Raw genomic sequence first — 22,500 nt, 5'->3', positions numbered from 1 at the left:
GCCGTTGGACCAAACGGAGACGAACTCAGAAGGCAACTGGGTGATATAAATGTGAGTAAATTAGTAGTCTCTTACTTTGGAAAACCCTTAACGACATCTGTTCAGCTGTGCACAGGGGCAAGACTTTTTACAAAGTTAAAATGCGTTGGGCAGTTGCAAAGGAATCAACTATTCAGGGAAATACTGAGTCTGGTTTTAGAGGACAGTATGCGATTAAGCAATTAAATGAAAAGATAAGGCACAAATTTATATAAGAGCTTTAGCCTCGAGAACGACTTCTTGTACCTTTGAACTTGTCCATATTAAGCTCTAGGGAAGTACTGAATAATTAATTTTGCTTTTTCCAGCGCTTTGAATCTGAATTGGAGAAATCGAGATCCGACTTTCAGTCAGAAGTTGAGCGATTCCAAAAAGCCAAAGAAGAGGGCTTGTTCTTTAATACACACAGAGAAGCATTGGAAAAGATTGTCAGGGATTTGGAGTCTCGCTGGGATGAATTGTGGAGAGAACATGTGGAAAATAAAAATCGGTGGGAATGAAATGATATTTCTTTGAAAAACGTCTTAATAGGTTCGGTCTTCTGTTCAAATCAGCTTCACTTTGCGTGCACGGCTACCTCCTCAGTCATTGTAACGCTGAAGATTAGACCACAACCTGTGAACTCGGTCTCCTACTTTGGTTTTCTTTCGCCAAAATTTGTGTCTTCAAAGTGAACTTTTAAACCACTTTCAATTTATTTTCATTTGGAGAAATTGTCTCGTCCTACCAAAGGGGTTTAGGCAGCTAAGCGCTGCAGGAAATTGATTGAGGAACCTCTCTTTTCCTAGTATGCCGGTGTCATAACAGAAAAAATCATCATTTCCTTCATTCACAGGACATACCATCGTGCTTCCTGTCATTCTCCACCATGTGACACACAGTCGTAACAGAATGCAGATCACATAAACCTAGATTAATGACCTAAGCTCTCACGAGTCTCCTGTAGCATAGTGGTAGAATAAAAGTGGTAGGGTCAAAGGTTCGAGTCTGTGAGGATTACTCAGGTTTTTTCCCTAATATCCCCGTGTCGGAACAGAGAAAAATTATATGCATGTGAATTTAATTCCACAAAAACGAAATGAAACTTCACTCGACGTTTCAACATTCGACGTTGGTCATGTGAATTACTTAAAATTAGCGTCTGCAGTAACTCACGTGACCACGGAGGTTATGTGACGGGGCTCTAAGCAACTTTTACGTGACCTTCCAACTCGCTCACTGTTGCGGGCCGAATCGCTTCTGTGTTTCTGGAGGTATCCCTGGTATTTCTTGGGACCCGCCATTTCTCTTCCCTCGCCAAGTTTGTAGCCTAGAGTGAGCTTGCAACGAGTGATGGAATGTTCCTGATTAAACATCTTTATCATTTCAACAAGTGCATTCTTTGGGAAAATAGTCTTCAATAATTGCATTGTAAATTTTCGTATTTTATGACCTCGTGCACAGGATTCTTCAAGCTACTTCAGCCCAGAATCACAAGTCCATTCAAAGCATTACAAATGACTTAAATAAAATCGAGAAGCAAATCAATACACCTGAGATATATGACGACGAACGAGTTTACCTAGAAGAGAACATTTTTAAACAAAAGGTATATAATGAATATTTTCTTATTCTTTTTTACGCAAAGTAGTTTTTCAAGCTTCTTTTCGTAATAATTATGAATAAAAAATAGCCATATTAGGTAAGAATGACGTTTCGATGACTCACTCATTATTTTCAAGTCTTTGAAACTAGAGTCGGTGAGCTTAAGCAAGCACAACTACGACGGCTATTAGCTAGAACGCCAAAAAACATTACCAAAACAATAACGCTGCACTTCCCGCAAGTGCGTTTCACATTTTGATTCGTTTCTTTGGCGTTGTTCTCCTGACAACAACGTGAAATGATCGAATCATTACAATAACAGGAAATAATCATATTTTTAGATAACGTTCTCGTAGCCGTCGTCGTCGTCCTTCCTTAAGGACGGTGCCTACTAATTAAAGATATTTTTTCCCCGATGTGTGATTATGCAGGAAATGGAGATCTCAACAAGTGTTATTGAAATCCAAAAAGAAAATTGGGCGTAACCACACATTTTTCAAAGATAATTGATGAATAATATTTGTAAAAAGCTTTAAAATACAAAGCAGTGTATGAAGTTCTTTCTCAAATTGAAGCTTAATTATCTCTCAAAAATGCATGGTTACCCCCAATTTTCTTTTTGGATACCAAGAGTACTTACTAAGATGTACTTTCTCCGGATAGTTTTAAACCGCGCAAAAATATCCCTGTATTAGTAAGCATCACCGATAGGAAATCCGAGTATCTCGAGATGCGCAGAACGTATGCGCAGTAACAATAGTAGGCACCGTCCTTAAGCTCCCTAATAAAATGCTGTTGCATGCGATTTAAAAGAAATAACAACTATTGATACGTGACCAAGGTTTTATGCTTTCGAGAGTACCGCGGAGTTTCTTCTTTTGGGTAATTTTGTGAGACTTAGCGCTTGGTATTCGTGCAGTATTTTATCATTCTTTTGCGAGAATCATGGACGCTTGGAACCTTTCTTCCCTATAACAACAACAATTATTCATCAATGTTATTTTTGCGCCAATGTTAGTTTTTCATGAGTGTTTTAGTTGTCCTATATTTCTATTTCTTTCGGATTTGAAATGGAAACTGAGAGAAAGTTAGTTCACGATATTGGAATTGAAAAAATCCGGAGAAATAAGAACTGTAGATTCCTGGAATTCTGAGCAACAGCCTTAGCTCGGGTGCGTTTGCAGACTGGACCGTCGCTAAGCAGATTTGGCTAAGCAGATTTTCTTAGGCAAACTGGCCAAAGAAGAAGTGAAGACAACATTAGGGATGACCTAAAAGCCTTTAGACTCGAGGAGGATTGGTTCCACATCTCTAAAGACGGAAGTCCTTGGTGCACCCATATCGAACAAGGCCGAGAAAGCGCTATTACGGCACTAGCTTGAAAAGAATCACGAGGCTAGACGGAGAAACGTCATGCACTCATGCTAAAGGAAACCTCATTCGCTGGACATCACCAGGATCAGATTGATTGATTGATTAGTAGATTGATAGATGTAATCTTGAATTTTGACAGGTCGCAAGTCCGGTTATCTATGCCACTCAACCGTCCTAAAAATTGATAATCTACATCTGTAAAACATTTAAGGCGATGGGGCATGATGTAATTTCTTGTGTCCTTCCGGAATAGCTAGCTTAATCGATCCTTGCGCAATTCATTTTTTTTTTTTGTTATTCAGAGGCTGATGGAAGACCTGCATACTTACGACCACCCAATTGATGAGATACGAAATACGACGAAAATTTGGATGGAAAATGAACAGACGGAGAGTCAAACATACATAACCATCCAAAGGAAGACGGAAGAACTATGTGAAAAACAGATACAGTTAAGAAAGGTCTGCCAAGAAAACGAGAGCAGGTAAGTATCCACTTATGAGTGAGGAAAAACCAGGTAAATGTTAAAACTGAAAGCATCTTTCAAAAAAAACTGAGCAATTACTGTGCTGTCGTGTTGGAAATGTTCATTAACAAAGATTTCGTTGTAATTACAGCATTTTTCCGTCAAGTTACTACTTTTTTGGGGAAGAGAGACAAAAGTTCCACAAGATGTTGGTTTTGTGATAAAATTTTCAAGAATGGGAGTTAGCTAATATAAATAAATCGAGTCCTTTCTTGCGAACACACGAGCCCAAAAAATTGACCTGCTCCCATGCAACTCATAGCTCAGTTGGTTGAACACTGCACCGACATCGCAGAAGTCATGAGTTTGAATCCCTTTTAAGTCACCTAAAGTTTTCAGTTGTCTATAAGAGACAGTTGCTTAAATTGGCCAGTGCAAGTGCAAGGATCACTTCATTATTTCGTTTTGTATATCTAATATCGAAAATAATAACGATTAATGGCTTCTTACTCGGGTAGACGCCAGGCTCTCACTATGTATAAAAGCGACCTATCTACTTAATCACTCCAGCTACCATGACAAGAGTTTGGACTTTTGGCTTCAGTTGAAAAACATAACAGTGATTGAATGAAGTCACAAAGCAGCAGTTTCACGCTATTTTGATCTTACTCCGAAGACCAAAACCGTCTGTGTATCAAGAAAGACTGACAAAGCCGAGCTTTTGTTATCATGAACCACATAGGTGCACTGGAGGTATGTGTTTGTCCCCCTACTGCTAAACGTCTGCCGAAAATTGAATTTAAAACCTTTAGAAGTCGGTTAGAGAAATTCCCTTAAATTTAATGTGAGTATTCATTTATCCTGCAAGCATGCAAGCCCTCAATGCGAGGCGGGGCGGGGAGAGGAGAGTCTGCAACGATCACTGTAAACTGATTTTCATTTCCACTTCGCCTGGGAGAAGTGAAATATCATTGGCGTCCCGTTGATTGATGACAGCCCGGGCTGGTTTCGCGGAAAATTTTATCATAGCGATGCTGTAAGCTATAGTGCTTTCAGCATAACACTTCTAGTTATGTCGGCAAGCGCTTATTTTACTCCGACGAAAAAGCGGAGAGAGGAAAAAAACACTTTCTCCTTCCGTAAGAGATTACTGTCGACTGTGCGGGTGTCTTTTTAAAATTCAATATGGATACACGATTGACCATAAATTTTTTACGACATCACAACATTATTAGTTCTGGAAGGGCCGGACGAATCAGAGAACGCTTGGCTAGATATATAATAATTATGTGGGAATCGGCAATTACTTCCATCGGTCACAAATAAAATTCAAAGTTAAAAATCCCACTTGAGATAAAACCATTGAGATCACCGTTTTCCAGTCCACGTTTCCACCGTGTGGCTCTTAGCCACAACAATCAAGCGAACACTGTTGTGCAGGATAGACGAATAATCCTTTTACAACTCCCTAATTTCCATTACACGCTCCAGCGTAGTGAACACAAGCTGAAACGCAGGTACTTTAAAGTTCTTCGATGTCCTGAACGTGACAACAGATTATGCCTAGCGACATTGGCTCGGCCATTTGGTCTTCTATTAAGCTATTTGACGGGCAAATGACGAGTGTACAAGGACATGACGATAAGCAGTGTCAGTGTTCGTTTCGTCGGAGTAGTTCTTTCGCGCTAACGAAACACTGGATATGAAACTCTTCCCGTAACGAGTTGGAAGAACGGCAAACACACCTCGATTTAGCAGTAAACTTTTTACAGCTGTAGCTTGCTCTTCTCTGCGGTATAACCGGATGCCCGGCAACGTGTGAAATACTTATATATCCAGCTCCGCTTCGTCCGCAATGTTGCCCAAAACCACGTTCGCGTGCTCGGCTGTCAAAGTGACAGGCAGATGCCACATTTTTGGTTTGTGCCTGGAAATGAAAATTACACACTGATCGTTGCAACCTCTCCTCTCCCCCTCCCTCCTCGTTTTAGAGAGCTTGTTCGCTGGCTAGAATTCACTTATGGACCATATTCATAAATGGCGGGTAAGTAATTATTATTTTTTTCTTTATGCTAATCATCCTCACTAACCTCGTTAGCACGAGCAAATTCAAAAAATTTTTTACTCCAAAGTGAGGCTAGTGATGATAATTAGCACAAAGACAAAAGAAAAATTTGTTGGCTGCCATTTATGAATACGGTTTATCTTCTTGGGTTATGAGAGGTGTTCTACTGAAGAGTATACGGATGAGAGCAAACTTCTGAGTTGAAGTCAGTTTCCGAACCGGCATACTGTAAAAGCACCGTGTCAGTGTCCGTTGAATAAGTTACTGCACAATGACCATTCATTGTCTGTCGGGAAAATGGCCAAAAAGCTATTACAGATGAGCTCACCATGACCTAACCCATTTAATAGTCTGCATGTATTAAACAGTGTGCTTGAGACATGGTATTTACCAATCTTTTAGGGTTACTTATGTATGCTTTTTCTATCCAGACTTGTCCAGGAGCTTACTTTACTTGACCAAAGACGAGACGAAACGGTTCGTGTTAGTGATGATTACAGTACGCTCTCCCAGACTTTAGACGAATTTCTGGCTGATGAAGGATTTGCAGAGCTTGATAGCTCCAAGGTAATAACAAGTCAGCTGCTTGTGCTGTAAGTTTATTAATGGGATCACTAAACTTAGATTTTCTAGGTCATTATATTGTTACAATACTGTTTCAATCACTTGGTGTTCAACTTAAGAGAAAGTGAAGGCAAAGTTACCTAAAAGTTCAGTAAAGGGGGTAGTTTCTAAAAAAAATGTAGTGCTGCGTCGGTGGGGAAGTAGTGCACAAAAATTTGGTTTTATCAACGGAGTTGATAATGAAAATTGACCACCGTACAGGGATTCTAAAAGCTGACGTTTCGAGCGTTAGCCCTTCGTCAGAGCGAATCCAGAATGTAAGATGCTATCCCTTACACAATTCTTACTAAGATCATCATGATTCGCGCTAACGAAGGGCTAACGCTCAAAACGTCAACTTTTAGAATCCCTGTACGGTGGTCAATTTACATTATCAACTCCGTTGATAAAACCAAATTTTTGTGTAAAAGTTCAATAGTTCTATTTAGCCATGAACCTGGTATCAATACTGAGAAGCCCGGCGATGAAGTACCTTTCTCTCTGTTCTTTAATCGGTGCTTAGTTCAACGGTAATTCAAGAAAGCTAAACGAAGCATAGCAGGATCGAAACAGTTAAATTCATCGAGGATCCATCTTAACTCTAGCAGCAGCGGTTGCATTGTAGCTCACATCTTTCATGGCATGCCGAAGGAATGAGTTTTAAGCCGAAAAAGAAAATTTTAAGGAATCAAGAATTGTCTACACACCGCCTTGGCGGAAGGTGCTGTTTTAGTCTCCTGTTACAGGTTTAAATCTAAATCTAGATTTAATATTATGATTGTGTGGCTGTTCCTTGGAAACATAAGTTCTTGTAATTTTCTCTTTATCGGCGTGTTGTTGTTTCGTTGTCTCCAATTTCCATTTCTTGTCAATCTTACAAACGTAACACAGATTAAAAAAAATATTTTTCAGTCTTCGTTGGAGATGAAGATAAGTGACTTTGACATAAAGATCCAGTCCATAAGCCATTGGATGACCGACACTGAAAAGCTAGTGAATTCATTACACGTTCGCATGGCTCCAGGGGAAGTTACAAAACGGGTCCAGCAAATAAAGGTAGCCTATTTCAATAACCACCACAAGTCATAGATTCCCTATATAGCTAATTCTTCGCGCTGATGTAAATTTTACTGAATTAACTCGGTGTGGATGATTTGAATGAAGAAAGTCAGCTACACCAGACACAATCCATCATGCTGCTGTCAAAAGGTCATCAGTTAGGCCATTTTTTGATTAGAAGTTTGATCGGTCATATTTGTTAAAACAGCGATCGCGATCGCAATTAAACATCAACTTTTTGGCGATGTCAGGCAACCAAGTCATGATTTTAATTCTAAAAATGAATTAGAGAGGGAGCCACTCTTAGGTAATTTCTTACGTTAAATTGTTAATGATATTGTGTGGTTGGTTTTAAGAAACGTTGGGAAAATATGGACAGAAAGGAAGTTGAGATGAAAGATATCAACTGCCTGGGTCAAGATATAACAAATGAGCCAGTGAACATGGAAACAAAGCGTTCGATCGAGGACGAGCTAGAGGCACTGAACACAAAATGGCGTAAAACAAAGGAGATGTTAAGAGAAGTTGTTGACACGAAAGACGAAGAAGCTCCGGGCTACAGAGGCTGCTGGTGTTTCCAGATGGTTCCCAGAGCGTTCCATGCTTGCTTCTATAGTTGATCTGATTTAGTGGTGGATCTTGACACTCAATAAATCAAGCACAGAGATATGCTATAAATGATGTTTACTTTGTTTGTATAGCTGGATCGGCTCCAAGGGTGGTTTGCGTGATTTGATGGAACCGCCTAAACTGATATCAAAAATTCTAAAATATAGATTTAGCCAAGCCGAAAAGCGGAGCTCCTGGGTTTATTCTTACAGTAACTTAACCAGGCTTCAGCCTGCGATCCAATTGAAACCCAGTACTTGGTTAGCAGTCAACTTCCAAAATCAGATGACGTCGATGAGCTTTAAACTTGAGCCCGCGATATGATCACGAAATACTAGTCAGCGGATACATTGTTTTTACAGGTGCCAATTGACCTCAGCTAAAAAAAATAAAATGAAGTGGACAAGCAGCTCTTACACAACAAAATCAACGTAGAATCATCCCTGCAAACCCTCGAAATTCAAAATTCCAACACTGATTTATCTTTTTGAAATATCCTGCGGAGCATGCTAGAGAGGTCCGCCCAGTTCTCCAAACCCACCTTGACAAAATTCTGGATCCACCCCAGTATGGATGGTTTTCAATCACGTGATGAGACGGCCATGTTGGCGTGCAAAACAATCGCAAGTTATGGCTGACGTTTTGCATTATAATAGATGAGTCAAATTCCCAAAAGAATTTTTTCTCTATTGTTCTGTGTACCGACATGGCTGCTGTACACGTCAAGTAATAACCATGATCGAACACTTGTGGGATGTAAAAAACCAAAACATTGCTCTAAATCTAATCCTCTGTGTTGCAGTAGTTCTCCTTTTGAATTCGTGTTGTATCCTGAGCTACTTCAAGCAGAAACACATGATTTTGAAGCGTGTAACTTACAACTCTTTTCCTTGAAACAAAGCTGGGGATTTTAGGACACCAATTTTACGCCCAAATATGGACAAAAATAAAGTCGAAGCTGCACGCGCGGGAAAATGCACGAGCTACGTTGCATCCAAATAAGGAAATATTTAAAATAAAAAACCCCAGCTCTGAGCTTCTGCTTCAAGCTACTCTATAATTATCCCTTTGGTGTATGATAAGAATAAATAAATGAATACAAGTTAGGTAAGAATGAACTGGCCAGTATCAAAAATACGATAATAGTTTCTCTTGCGACCATTTAAGTCCCGCGAGAAATAAAAAGAATGCTCATGCAAAATATTGGAAGGACAGATAAAGAGTATTTTTGATACTGGCTAATTAGTGAACGAACCAATGACCGAACGAACTGGGCCATTCAAGGAGTCTTCTCATTAAGACAACGGCGACGTTTACATTCGATTACCTGTACAATAAGACCGTGAGTCTACGTGCTTGAAAATTGCAGTCGATATGTAGATGGCGAGATAAAGAGATAAATGGAGGGACTAGTTTTCCCTTCCGAGCATGCACATGTCCATTGAAAGAAATCGATCCGCAAACCTAATGCGCAGGCTCATAACTAAAAACTGACACATAACCTTATTCGTTCTATCCATATTTTTTATGACTGCTTCGAAGCAAAAGCTCCTTAAGATGTTTTTGATTGGTAAGTTCAGAAGCATGCAATTGAATAATTTAAGGTTACTTCAAACCTTCGTTGGTGGCCCCCACAAAAAAAATTCGTACACGTGCTATTTTGAAGACAATCTCCGCAAACTATGTGCCACTGGAAAGGCTATGAAATGTAGAGTTCGAGAAAAAATGCTTGGTATTGTTGCTCATTTTAAAAGCGACAAACCGGTAAACTCACCTACTGACATTTCGCCGAATTAATGCAGTATCAAATGCTATCGTAGTGCAGTGTAAACCTCAAAGCATTAAGCTCTAAAAGTGTAACATTTTCTGGTTTTCGCATTGGTTATCTTTTCATACAACTGTCAAGTTCCAGTATCGAAATTTCCAAAACATGATGCGTCAGAGGCCACCATAAGAGAAATATTGACAATTGAAAAATTCGCCCACACTCTTTTGTTCCTCAGTAATCAGCGCCAATATCACGGAAATCCGCAATTGTACATACCTTACTAATTGTTTTGAGAGGAAGGCTTTTTCAATATAAGACAAGCTCGAGTTTTTCCCCTCTTGTTTATGTCAGAGAGAAATGTTGACACGAAAAGCCGCCAGCCAATGAGGTAAGGGAACCCCTGGCGTTAACGGTATGCGAACAACAGCTTCGCGGGAAAATGATATTTTCTGTGCAAGGCTTTAGGTGTGTAGTCCCAATGGGGAAAACAAGAAAGCCACCTTCAACAAAATATAAGGTAATAGAGGATCAAGTGCAGACGCGCAATTGCTAGGAGATACCACTGACCGAAGTGAAATCTATGAGTTAGGTTTAAATTTGTGTTCAAGAGTAAAATCGCGAGCCAGTTTTTTGTCTCGAAAATGATACTAGAATCCTAAACGCTATAGCGAAGACATCGATGACGTCACCTACTGATATTAATGAGCCAACCAGAGCCTTGTTGGATCATAGGTACCCCAAGCTCATGGAGTATCGTTGTTGTGATACATAAATTTTTTAAGGGTTTGTATCGGAAATTTAGAGATCGTTAAGATACACCGGAATTTCTCAACTTGCCTCCTTGACTTATTTATGGTATGTTCTTAGTATTTCTGGCCGTTTCAGCGCGATTCTAGGGAGTTTTAGTTCTACCGTTTCTCTCTCATATAATAATAACAATAACAATTGGCAGTGCTAATCACCCTTTACTTGCAGTATTTAGGACTGAATTGCGAAGGGCGCAGCTCACGATATCGGGCTGAAAGCATACAAAGGCGCCCCTGGCTGCCGTTATACAGTCCATGTTTGATGTCGGAGCACAGCACCACAGCTAGATGTTAATTAGCTGTGAGTCGATTTTGATGAGGGAGGAAAACCGGAGTACCTCCCCTCGAGTCAGGTTGAGATCGACTGAAACTCAGCCCACATGCAAGCCGGGGCCAGAGTTGAATCCCGGCTAGCAGTGGTGGGAGGCTCGATAGATAACCACTAAGCCACCCTGACTCCATATATATAATTCCCCAAGGTTGGTTACTTGGTGGCGGCGGTTTCGCATATCCATCGAAGGAAATCAGCCGTAAATTCACTCCGAACGCTCAGGTCGCCTCCAGATTTTAGCCCAGTGCACGTTGGAATCCTCCTCTAACTAATCTATTTCTCTATCGGACAAAAACAGCCGCGGTGCGGGAATTTTGGCTCGGGAAGGCATTTTTGTTCGATTCATGTTCTTTATTTCAACTCCTAAACACGTTTGCAAATTCCCATACAAACACTTATAATTTTGACTGATCGTGATGCTCAAATTACATTGTTAGCTTGGGGTACCTGTGATTGGATGCCGAAACAAAGGGTTCTTTTGTTCGGTGGTTGGCAAATTTGAATATCAAAAGAAATTTGACGTCAATTTTTGTAAATAGATGTATTCCCTATTTCGTACGCCTTATTAGGTTCGACGAGTTCCTAAATCTTGACCAAAGTATTGAACTCTGTATTACTAGACGCTGAGTAGAATCAGAGAAATAGCGAGTTTTCCAAAAGTGTCGAAAATTCCCATCTTCCAACATATAGAAAAGGAGAGACCAAGAGAAAATGTCGAGAAATCGCCGATTTTTAGGTAAAAAAATTAGGGAACGCAAGGCGCCTACAACACTAATTTAAAATCTCAGTAAAGGAAAAGGACGCTAACAGGTGGGTGTAAAAGGAGGGAGACACTGGCACTAGTGTCATCACTTTTCAAGCCAAAAAAGCTTCTTAGAAGATCTCGCTTTACGGATTTATTGATTAAAAACAACAATGCAGTGGTGTTTGCAGCAAGATTTTAACGCATGAATGGGATGACTCTGAAAAGCTCGTCTACAGGGATTTATGCATGATAACTGGGCAAAGAAGACTGGAACCAACCTTTTTTGATGCGTGGGCACTGGTATTGAAAATCTTTCAAAATGGCGGATGAACCTAGTGTAGTACCAATTTGGATTGATGTTGGGAAAAATCTAAACGCAGCTTCTTTGGTTGTTTGCTTGCAGCATATTACCAAAGAAGCAATCATCAGTGGAGGTAAATTCGATAATTTTTTTAGAATATACCGGCGAAAATTGACGAGCGATGATCGCAAGGAAAACCAACGATCCAAGAACGTGGTGTATTATCCAGGTACAAATTCAGTTTCTATTCTGTTAATCTACGCCCAGCTTGGCGCAAAAATCATTCATATTATATTTGCATGTTGCATACATACAGCTCATAAATTCCACAATTCATTCGCTTTCAAACACATTGATTTTATCACATCACGACAGAACACTAAGTGAAGGTTCCTTGTTGGCATTCCCCATTCGCCTCTTAAGTGTTGAGATTTTCGTGTCTTGGAAGATTAAGGTTTTTTTTTCTTAGCCTTAGGAGGAGATAAAGATTCAAATACCAGGGGTATGGCCACGGGGTGGAGTTGGGAATGTTGAGGCTTCAAACTAAGCAGTACATGTACATTATTGCAGTATTCATCCTTGCTCTATCTGTGTCGATAATGTGCCAACCAGTGGCATATTGGCTGAAGGCGCAAAGGGTCTTCAGTTCCAGTGATAGGCAAATTTAAATATGAAACGAAATTTTTGTAAAATATTGGGAATAGACCTTTACACGGTTTCCAGGCTGACGCCATATTGGTTGGGGGCAAACACAGCTAAAATTACGGTGAATGTATGGGATTTTGGCCGAATTAAATCCTTAAAGTCTGACGATTGTGGATAGCCAGAATATCTCTCAAAAAGTGTTTCTATTGAGATTATTTTCGTGAAGTATGACGATCAGAATCAAGCTATAACAACCGTAAACGAAATTTGTAAATTTCATATAAACTCTTGTAAACAAAATTATGCTAATTCCCGTGAAACTTGAAGTGACATGAGGAGATTTCTAATATCCAATTTTCAGACGTTGTGCCTTTTCCATTATCTAATTCTCCATTAAGTGAATGATATTGATAAAAAGACAAAAAAATATTTTAAATTTTTTTAAATCTGCCTTTTTGCAGCCGAGTTATACAGGTTTGAATTCGGCCAAAATCCCGTACATTCACTGTAATGGACCTCTTTAGCGTGTACATTTTGTTTTCCCATTTCAGACCATGTGATGTTCGGAAGGGAATTTTCTTTTTGGTTTTACATAAGTTATGCACACATATGCTCGTGCAGAAGACGAAATTTGAGAGAAACTTTTCCCTGGAGTAACATCACATGGTCTGAAATGGGAAAACAAAATGTGCAAGCTAAAGAGGTCCATTTTAGCCGTGTTTGCCCCCCAACTAAGATGGCGTCAGAAACTGTGAGAAGGTCTATTGCTTTTGACTCAATCTCCAATGTTCGTATTAATTTTATTGATTCCTTGTGAGCATTCCTTGGTGATTAGTTGTTATTTCTTAGGTTCTATCGTTGTTAGTCCAAGGTCATTCAGTGGCCTGTCAACCTGCAGTGGCAACGAAATGCAAATGAGGCTTCAGTTCGAGTATACAAGAGACCACAAGGAGAATGGGCCTAAGAAACGTTTGGCACAAGAGATGCAAGAACTAAGAAATAAGCGCCACTGTATTTGCTGTCGCCTCTGTGGATCTGCAATACAGTCACCTGAGAGGTAAGCTCATGTGCTTTTGAGATGAACTATTTGTCCAAGTTAGGTGTATTGATTTCAATTTTTAATGGGAGAGCTCAGAAATGAATCTTCCTCATTTTAGTTTGAAATGATTTCAAAATAATTATTGAGTATGTATCATTGGTACAGTGGTTTGTGTGTGTAGGCAAATTTTCTACTTGAATACATCTCTGTTATCAGAGTTATGTTTAAGTCATGAGGGCATGTGTTAAGTATGTGTAGCATTGCAGATATCACCTGTCTGAAGGTAAAGTGCAAACAAGGAGCGTGAAATGGTGAATAGGTGTCACATGACTTTGTATGCATCTTTGAAACATAAGCCCTTGGAAGTGCATTTTGGTTATCAAAATAAACACAATCTTGCAATATTTACCCCAAGGAAATTTAAAAGAGTTCTGGAATTACCATCGGAAAATTGGCTTGAACTTGCACAAGACTGGTGTTGCCATGGTAGTAGCAACCTTACATCTATGGCAGGGGCTCTTGAACCTGATGAAAATGATTGCTTTGTTGGAGACTACTACATCAAGGTGAATTGTTCATCTGCTGTGCCAGACAGTTTGCAGATTATACCGGTAAGTGAATAGCAGCTGTATTAACGCTGCCACAGACAAATACAAAATGGCTTGCTTCTCGCAAGAAGGCTAGCTTACAGTTGGTGGAACTTACATCACATGAAATTCTTATGTCACCTACTTTGAAGAACTCTCCTGATACATGTACATTGTACCTTTCAATTGAATGGAAAACCAGTTAAAGTGGGACCCAGAGTTGACAAAAATTATGCAATGGGGCCATCAATAACATAATTATTGCCAAAAAGTTATCAAACTAATTTTCAATCAGTTACATGTACATGTACATCTGTGCTGCATAAATTAAAAATGCTGAATACCTTCAAAACAATTATGCTAAACTAAGCAGATAAGTTTTGGCAGTGAAGAAAATTAATTAAGAATGTTTGCCCGGAATATTTCAGTGTTAACCTGTACAGGCAAATTCGATCTTGAACCTTGCAGGATATTCAGCCGACTGCATTGATTCCTTGAATGACCTCAGTTGCCTCCTTCATTTTTCCTTTTGAGCAAAAGTGTGCCTAAAATGCTGACTAATTCTAGCAAGAAAAGTACAATTGCTCTCAGTACTCTTAATAAGATAGCCGTTTACATGTACTGTATGACCAATTCACATTGGTCTACTACTGAACTACACTGTGCAGGAGACTCGTGTGAGCAAAGCCATTGCACTACTGTATTTGTAGGTTCTGTCTTTTTCAAGAACTCTCTTCAAATGAGGTAGTGAACTATTCCACACTGCATCCATTGTCGCGCTGCAATCAGATTGGGGATAAGTTTGGCGACCCAACAATGGTCACAGGGTGAGAAACTGTGGGAGGGTGGGTAGGAAGACGAAATTCGGTATCAGCTCCCAGCGCTTGCCAGTAATTAACCCTGCCACCTCGTACTTGTACGATTCCTGCCGTACCGCAGTTGAGCCAAAGTTACCCTTTTTTCTTGTGTACTAATCTTGTATGTGTTGCTCATAATATATGCTGTGAAGATAGTGAGCCAGCCTCGGCCGGCAAAGGTCAGGCTCTTAATAGTCGCTTATGGTACTATAAATGTTACTGTGAATTCGCAATTATCATTTCATTTGCTTATTGTCCTATCGAGATCTATGGGGCGCCAAATATAAAAATATTATCTAAGTACTTTTCCCCTATATTTTGTGTTATTAATAAATAACACAAATTATTAATAAATAACACATTGAAGTACCTTTGCGATTTATAAATCGCAAGGTTACGAACTTTGCGATTTATAAATCACAAGGTTACGAACATCGCGATTTATAAATCGCAAAGTTACCAACTTCGCGATTTAGAAATCGCAAGGTTATCAACTTTGCGATTTGTAAACCGCACAGTTCGCAACCTTGCGATTTATAAATTGCAAAGTTCGTAATCTTGCGATTTATAAATCGCAAATGTGCGTTTTATAAATCACAAAGTGCGATTTAATAATATAACCGCAAACACATGAAATTCATGCCGCGGGCTCGTGGTCCAATGTTTTGATTTTTTGGTGCAAGACAAAACTTGACAAGACCGCTCTCCTCAGCCGTCTCAGGAACAATTTTTGATGCATTAAGTGCATCATCACAGAAAAGTGAGGTAAAGTGCGATTTATAAATCGCAAAGTTCGTAACCTTGCGATTTATAAATCGCAATGATACTTCAATGTGTTATTTATAAGTAACACAAAATATAGGGGAAAAGTATTTAAATAATATTTTTACACGCTTAATTGTTATGGAACATTTTTACTTTCCAGGGAGAAGAACTGCTTTCCCTGAAATGCTCTCGATGCAATGCCGTTGTAGGAAATGTTTGCACAGAGGATAGAATTCGCGATTCGTTAGAATTAATGAGTGATAACAGTATTCATCTTCACAAGCATAAGATTAGCACCAGGCATAGCAATTTATTCAGGTACAGTTATATGCTATAGTAGTTTGGCGTTTTCATAATTTACTTCTCCCTTAATAATAATCCCTTTAAACAATTGAAGGGAAACATCTGAAAAGTCATTTTTTCACTTCTTACGGCGTACTGTATGGTACGAACACGCAATTTACACCAGCTCCCAAACGGTTTGATAGCTCATTGGCAGCAGCACCTGCGTACAGACAAGGGCTGGAACTCCGTTCAAGCATGGAGTCTTCACCACTGCTATAACAGCACAAAGCAAATCATAGGCGTGAAAAACACGGTACAGTAACTCAGTAGCTTCTTGATCGTTGGTGTTCTTGTTGCGACTAAAGAAGACACCAGTTAACGACAAGTGAATGCCCCCCCCTGCCTCACTTAGCAACGCAAAGTGTACCAAAGGTAGAGCGGGGCCATTGTTTTAGGTAGGTAAATCTACATGTGTGGTGTATTTTTTTTTCCTGGCGTTTTCGCTCCCTTTTAGACAAAGATGAAATTATGCCTCATAAGATACGTCAATTGAACGTGTTTTTTTTGATACGCACAACTGGAGACGTTGTCCAGTGCTGGAAAAACATCAGGGCGCGGTTGTTCAAAAGCCGATTAAGGCTAATCCCATTTTAAAAATTAACCAAGGAGTTTATTTCTCTACTCCCAAATTCTGCTGTTCAGCGCTGATATTCGGCGAAACTTTACATTAGAAGAAGTCACTCTTGAAAAAACGTTAACAGAAATAAGCAAAAGAAAGTTTTACCAACTGGGCCCAGAACTTTAAATCACACTATGAATTTTTGTTTGTTTAAAAAACGAAATGTGAGCAATTAACTTGTTCCATCAAGTTAACCTTATTTTTTTTGGCTTTAGGTCCTACTGTATTGAGACCTTTGTTACGAGCTATTTGATTTCGAAGTCACGAGGTGCAGTGAACTTCAGGTTCCTTGTTCAAGACCCCATACAAAATGGAAAGAGAACAACGTATGCCTGTGTAAGTTTTTGTTTCAGCATAAAGCGATTAACAGCTCTTTTTTGCTGTCGTGCAGCCAGCGGCTTTTATCATCCTTGTAGTTAAATGTTTCAAAGACGAATGGCTGTGGAATAGTTATTGTTCAATTGCTGCGTGGCCCTCTTGGAAAGGAGAAATATGGAAGGGACCTGTCCATACAACAAGGCCACCTCAATGCTCAAACTTTGGATTTTTTCTTTACGTTTTTGATCAGGGATGACACAGTGGTGAGAGCACTCGCTTCCCACCAATGTGGCCCGGGTTCGATTCCGGACTCGGCGTCGTAATTGTATCAAGTGCGTCAGCTCTTTACACGTACTGTGCTTGGAGAGGTCTTTTTCCTGGTATCCCAGTTCCCCCCTCTCCTCAAAGACCAACCAGATTGATTTGATCTCAATACCAACTGGTGTCAAAGCGCTAAATACACTTGACACTTAAATGAAATTCGTTTGGGTCTTTAATCGTAACTTTGCAAGTTGCATTAATGAGACTTGAAACCAGATTTGAATAAAACCATGTCTGATGCATTGATATCACAAATTACTCTATTAAACTATTAAATAGCTAACGACGAAGTTAAATTACCAAATTTGAGGTCACGTGGAGGACATCGACACCAATATTATCGATTTTATTTTTAGAATATTGATACTCATTTTCCATGCCGAACAACTTGGAGTCATCGCGAAATTATTACGAAAATGATATTTTTAGATGACATTCTCGTAGTCGTCGTCCTTGTCCTTGCTTAACGGTGACGGCAACGACGTTGTCCTTGTAATTTTCGACCATCGGTTGTCAGATGACGTCACGGCGGCCATTTTAATGTCCCTACTTTAATACTTAAGTAAAAAATTCTACATTTTCGCTTATTAAAAAACACGTAGCCCCTAATTACGTTTGTGATATTGCCAGCGTTGCGGTCGTCGCTGTCATAGCTCTTACTTTCAGAGATATATTTTTTTGGTTTTCAGCTTTGGCTTTTTAATGCAGACTCTGCTGTGGTAACAAACATTGAACCTCACGACATCGACTCTATATCTCGAGGCGTTAAAAATGGGCTGTATTTGGTCAAAAGCAAAGGTACAATGTAATAAATTAATAATTCTGCTCTGTTGAATAAGTGTTCTTAGGATAATTGAGGCGTTTTAAAGGGAAAGTACAGCCTAGAAAAAGTTTCTCTGAATCGAAAGTTCTTTACCTGTATTGTCATACGTGACCACTCATTTGGGCTTAGTGTGTTTAAATAGCCAACAATAACGCTTCAAAAATGGGCAATTCTAAATTGAAATGTATGTAAACGAGGCTATGACGTAGCAATAGTCAAGGATTTCTCCGGATGACTAGATGTACTTGATGTAACCAAGAAAACACAGGCGAGGAGAACGATAATTTGTAGACTTGAATCTTAATCCAGAGGGTAAATTGTATTAATATTGGCTCCACCATTAGAACAGATTTACCTCGTGGTCGTTAAACAGGGTTTTATATGTGAGTTATAGACATGTTTCTAGTTTCATCCCCCTCGAAAGCGTAAAACACCAACAGCGGTAATTGTTGCTGTGAAAAAGCCTTGCTATGTGTATTGAGCAACATCTGAAAGTTTCGTCGGCGAAACAAATACGTTTGCTTAAGCATCAAAGCCGCGGGCTGTCGCAGAAGAAAGAAAGTGAAAAAGAAAAGAAGGTACGCTTGTCGAATATTTCTATGTCGCATGTTCAAGGTTTTGGTCTTCACATTTGCTCTACCTGATTTTTGCCGCCTAGTTTGATTGACCAGAGAATCTACAAGTATTGAGTCACTTGAGTTTCTGTCGCACTTATGGCCTACTTGGCGTACTAGCTATTGAACCACGAGACTGTTTACCATAGTTCATTTTACATTTGAATTTCTTGGAGCAGAAAGGTCACACAACATTGAGAAAGTGATCGGGGAACGAAGAACTTGGTAAGGTCGAACACGTTTGTTGACTCTTGCTACGTCATAACACCTCATATCCAAAATGGCGCTCTCCAAGTCACGAAAGAGGCAACTTTAAAGTGCTCTTGTCACATTTTAACAGGGAACTGGACAAAACGGCAATTATTTTCGAAATCCTAGGGAAAAGTTTTCGTAATTTAGAAAAACTTTTTCTAGACCGTACTTTCCCTTTAAGTACTGAAAGGGACGAACGAATTGGAATAAGAAAGTCTTAATGTTTTATGTCTAAAAAGCAGCAGACATAAGCTGAAAACTGTTTCGTCTTTATAGATGTTCAGCCGTACAGGGTCGCTTTTACAACTGTTTTACAGATATGATGTTAGACGGTGCTCGAAATATTGTAGGCTAAACGTCTGAGGTCTGTTTAAAACACGTATAACTTTCGAGAAATACTGAAACCATTTTGTGGGGATTTGTTTACAGTGTTAACGCGCGAGGAGGTTTTTTTAAGGCCTCTTTCGTCCTGATGATAGGTACCTCGGTCTGAACTTACGACAAAGTTTTCAGGACATTCCTATGCTCCTATTGAAAATGCAAAGAAAAAATCTTGGGGGAGGGAGTTAGGGTGCAACTGTTTACGAACATAGAAATGACAGATTAGGCAGCAACTATGCAAGTTTGTGGCATCAGCAGATCTCTAGGGTGGTAGCCTCCAAATAATATGAAACAGAATGAAATTTCCTTTCACAGCAAGATACTTGCCTGTATTGAAGATCCTTTACAAGATAAAGCCATTCTTTGATGACATCAATTGGTATGAACATGTAAATCCAATAAGGGTGTTTTTACTTGTGCCAGCTTCTGAATGAGCTAAGGCACAAGAAATAATGCCATCGTAAAAGTATGGAAAAGGTTATACGTATTTATGATATGGTTAAAAGGTAACAATTAGAATTGATCCTCCGATTGATCGTTCAAGTCCTTCACCTCTCGGAAAGACGACAAATGGAAAATAAATTGCTCCTTTAATGTGTTCTGGTGCCGCTGAACCTTTAGGTTAGCCATAAAGACAACAGATCAAAACGGCTACTTGCTTCCATTGCAAGTCTTTGGGGAATTTCCACTCCAACAAAAAATAAATTTAGATTTTTTTTCAAAAACCGATTGTATCCAAGTAAATAGTCGTTCATTTTCAGGTTTATTCAAATTTCGCGCCGGCCGCCATCTTGAATAAAGTCGACGAGTTACGATTGCACTTTTGTTATTATAAGAAAGATGTTTGGGTTAGAAAATTTGCGGCAACCGTGTTACGTCACAGTTAGTCAAGATGGCGGCGCAAAGGAAATTTGAAAGGGAAAGGAGCGATTCTAAAATTAAAGTTTTCGGATACAAACAGTTTTAATTTTTTTTCAAATTGCGAACATCTTTTCTCTGATTTCAAAACTGCACCAAGTAATGGCGTGTGAGTGTAAGGAGTGTGAGTTCCCTCAGTGAGTGTTACCTGCTTACTTCACGGCTTTTACATCTTCATTTGGCAGGGATCTCGAGGTTATTGCTTGGCAAGAGAATTCCTCAGTGCAGCCCTTGTTGTTTACAAAGGAGACTTGCTTGCATTTAATTCTTCTCCTCATACGGAGCACAAACACCATTGCGCCTTCCTTAAGGGAAGTGAACGGATTTAAGGTACACTTAACGAAGGTCATGAGTTAGTACTTTGATAAATCGATGTATGGCCTGTGGCTGAGGAGTATATGCCTACCTTTCTTCAAGACAAGCCGGGGGTGAATAGTGGCTGCGGCGATAATTGGGTGTACTTTTCGAATGTGTCTTTTCAGAATCGGTGTCTTTTCTGAATCATAGCTGTGTCCAAATAAAAGAAATGCCATTTTGATGTTGTTACAAAGAAGTTGCAACAGTCTATTGTCTTTAAACTGTTCGTTACCTTTGTTGGAAAGCTCAGTGGATCCGCAAGATAAGCTTTTTTCTTGTTACATCAAATTTTAATTAGGGGAAGTGTGTACTGACGCAACACAGGTAGATAAAGTCTGCTACGAGCCTAGAAGGCCTATCAGGCCGGCGCTTATCTCCGGTTTCTGTAGCATGAAGTTACTAGGAGTATTTCTACTCCCCCCTGGATGGGATGCTAGTCCATCGCAGGGCTACCCCCAGCATTAACCTCGCCGGTAAAGAGTAAAGTGTCTTGCCCAATAACACAATACAATGTCGCCGGCCAGGGGGCCCGTTTCTCGAAAGTCCCGAAACTTTACGGGCCATTTTCGGGTGTCACAATGCCCTCTGTTAAGAACGGAGAGGATTTAAGTCGTCAAATCTCACAGTAAGTTTTGTTTTTGTTACCTTGAAAACACGTTAAAAGATCGGCTTTCCAAAACAAGCGGTTGGCAGTTTCACAAATGGCTTTTCGGCCTTTTACCTTTTTAAAGAAGAAATTTAATGGGCCTTAATCACACGGCGGCCATGTTGGGTCCTGAGGGTTTGAAAACTTCTGTTTTGCCCCACCGAGAATCTTTCCCAAACATTTCAACTGGAGGCTCGGGGTGCGAAATCTATTGTCTACGGACAATGTGGCCGCCGCGCAAATAAGGCCCATTGAAACCCCCTTCCTCGATAATTATAATTCTCTGTGAGGCCCAGAAACGTAAGGGTTCGTTCGATTGACCCTACTGCGGAATAAGAATACGTGGAGTGATGATTTGAAACGGCATGTCTGGTGTTTAGAAGCAACAGGGAAAATAAAATGGCATTCTAGCAAGGTGTTTGACAATTTTGATGTGAATCTCCGTAAAAGCGAAGGACTTATAATTTTTATTCCATGTATTCCTATTCCGGTATACGATTAATCGAACGCACCCTAAGAAACCCAACTGGGAGGGGATAGTATTAACAAAGTTCTATGCACCCAGTTGTATTCAGGATTTGAATCCAAATCACTGCATCCACATGCAAATCCAAGGCTCAAAACCCACCTAGTGAAGTCTCACCGTCGCAAAATATTTTGTCGTCTTGAATAGGAAAGAAAAGGAAAGGGAAGGAAATGAAAGGAACTTATTTAAGTGTCTAGTCATTCTAGCGCTGGAGCACCAATTGGGGACAGTGTAAACTGAAATCAACAATTATCACAAATCAAGTCAAATGTTGATTTTTGAGGAGAGTGGAAAACCGAAGTACCCGGAGGAAAACCTCTTGGTGCAGAGTAGAGAACCAACAAACTCGATCCACATCTGACGCCGAGTCTGGGAATCGAACCCGGGCCACATTGGTGGGAGGCGAGTACTCTCACCACTGCGTGCGCCATCCCTGCACCCAGGGATGACCCTTTTACAAACAACCATGGCAAAGTGCTAGAAGGATTTTACGCTCCTCTGAATCGGATCAACATACTTCACTTGCGTTACCATACGTTTGTATAAATAGTGAAGGAGTTCTGAATCCGTCTCGTATAGCTTTCGAACGCCCTGGTGTTTCATTGTTTTGTATAGGTGGATAAATGTAAACAGGGTAAAGGTCCAACGTTGTTCGGTTGATTGGTTTGTTAACGCTTTCGTTTCTTTCCCTTTTTTTTGCAGGTTGGATTTCTAAGAACAAGCAATGTATGACGCGT

At 39.8% G+C, this 22,500-nt stretch overlaps 2 protein-coding genes across 2 annotated transcripts in view; both read left to right on the top strand.

Moving 5' to 3' along the window:
* Positions 1 to 7,868, top strand: part of LOC138052310 (putative leucine-rich repeat-containing protein DDB_G0290503) — a 19,438-nt gene extending 11,570 nt beyond the window's left edge. The window contains exons 12-18 of the mRNA XM_068898714.1: positions 1 to 51; positions 348 to 529; positions 1,483 to 1,627; positions 3,300 to 3,481; positions 5,960 to 6,095; positions 7,044 to 7,187; positions 7,547 to 7,868. The exon at positions 1 to 51 is cut by the window's left edge and continues 103 nt beyond it. Coding sequence (XP_068754815.1) covers positions 1 to 51; positions 348 to 529; positions 1,483 to 1,627; positions 3,300 to 3,481; positions 5,960 to 6,095; positions 7,044 to 7,187; positions 7,547 to 7,810 — 1,104 coding nt within the window. The 3' untranslated portion in view covers positions 7,811 to 7,868. The remainder of the gene's footprint in view (positions 52 to 347; positions 530 to 1,482; positions 1,628 to 3,299; positions 3,482 to 5,959; positions 6,096 to 7,043; positions 7,188 to 7,546) is intronic.
* Positions 7,869 to 11,741: 3,873 nt separating this feature from the next.
* LOC138052309 (E3 ubiquitin-protein ligase E3D-like) overlaps positions 11,742 to 22,500 on the top strand; it is an 11,391-nt gene continuing 632 nt past the window's right edge. The window contains exons 1-9 of the mRNA XM_068898713.1: positions 11,742 to 11,979; positions 13,245 to 13,452; positions 13,850 to 14,045; positions 15,804 to 15,961; positions 16,823 to 16,943; positions 17,936 to 18,044; positions 19,632 to 19,695; positions 20,420 to 20,564; positions 22,466 to 22,500. The exon at positions 22,466 to 22,500 is cut by the window's right edge and continues 4 nt beyond it. Coding sequence (XP_068754814.1) covers positions 11,769 to 11,979; positions 13,245 to 13,452; positions 13,850 to 14,045; positions 15,804 to 15,961; positions 16,823 to 16,943; positions 17,936 to 18,044; positions 19,632 to 19,695; positions 20,420 to 20,564; positions 22,466 to 22,495 — 1,242 coding nt within the window. The 5' untranslated portion in view covers positions 11,742 to 11,768 and the 3' untranslated portion in view covers positions 22,496 to 22,500. The remainder of the gene's footprint in view (positions 11,980 to 13,244; positions 13,453 to 13,849; positions 14,046 to 15,803; positions 15,962 to 16,822; positions 16,944 to 17,935; positions 18,045 to 19,631; positions 19,696 to 20,419; positions 20,565 to 22,465) is intronic.

The sequence above is a fragment of the Montipora capricornis genome, chromosome 6 (assembly GCF_036669925.1).
Source record: "Montipora capricornis isolate CH-2021 chromosome 6, ASM3666992v2, whole genome shotgun sequence".
Classification (NCBI taxonomy): domain Eukaryota; kingdom Metazoa; phylum Cnidaria; class Anthozoa; order Scleractinia; family Acroporidae; genus Montipora; species Montipora capricornis.
Note: the sequence above shows the minus strand (reverse complement) of the source record. Positions and strands in the feature narration are given on the sequence as shown.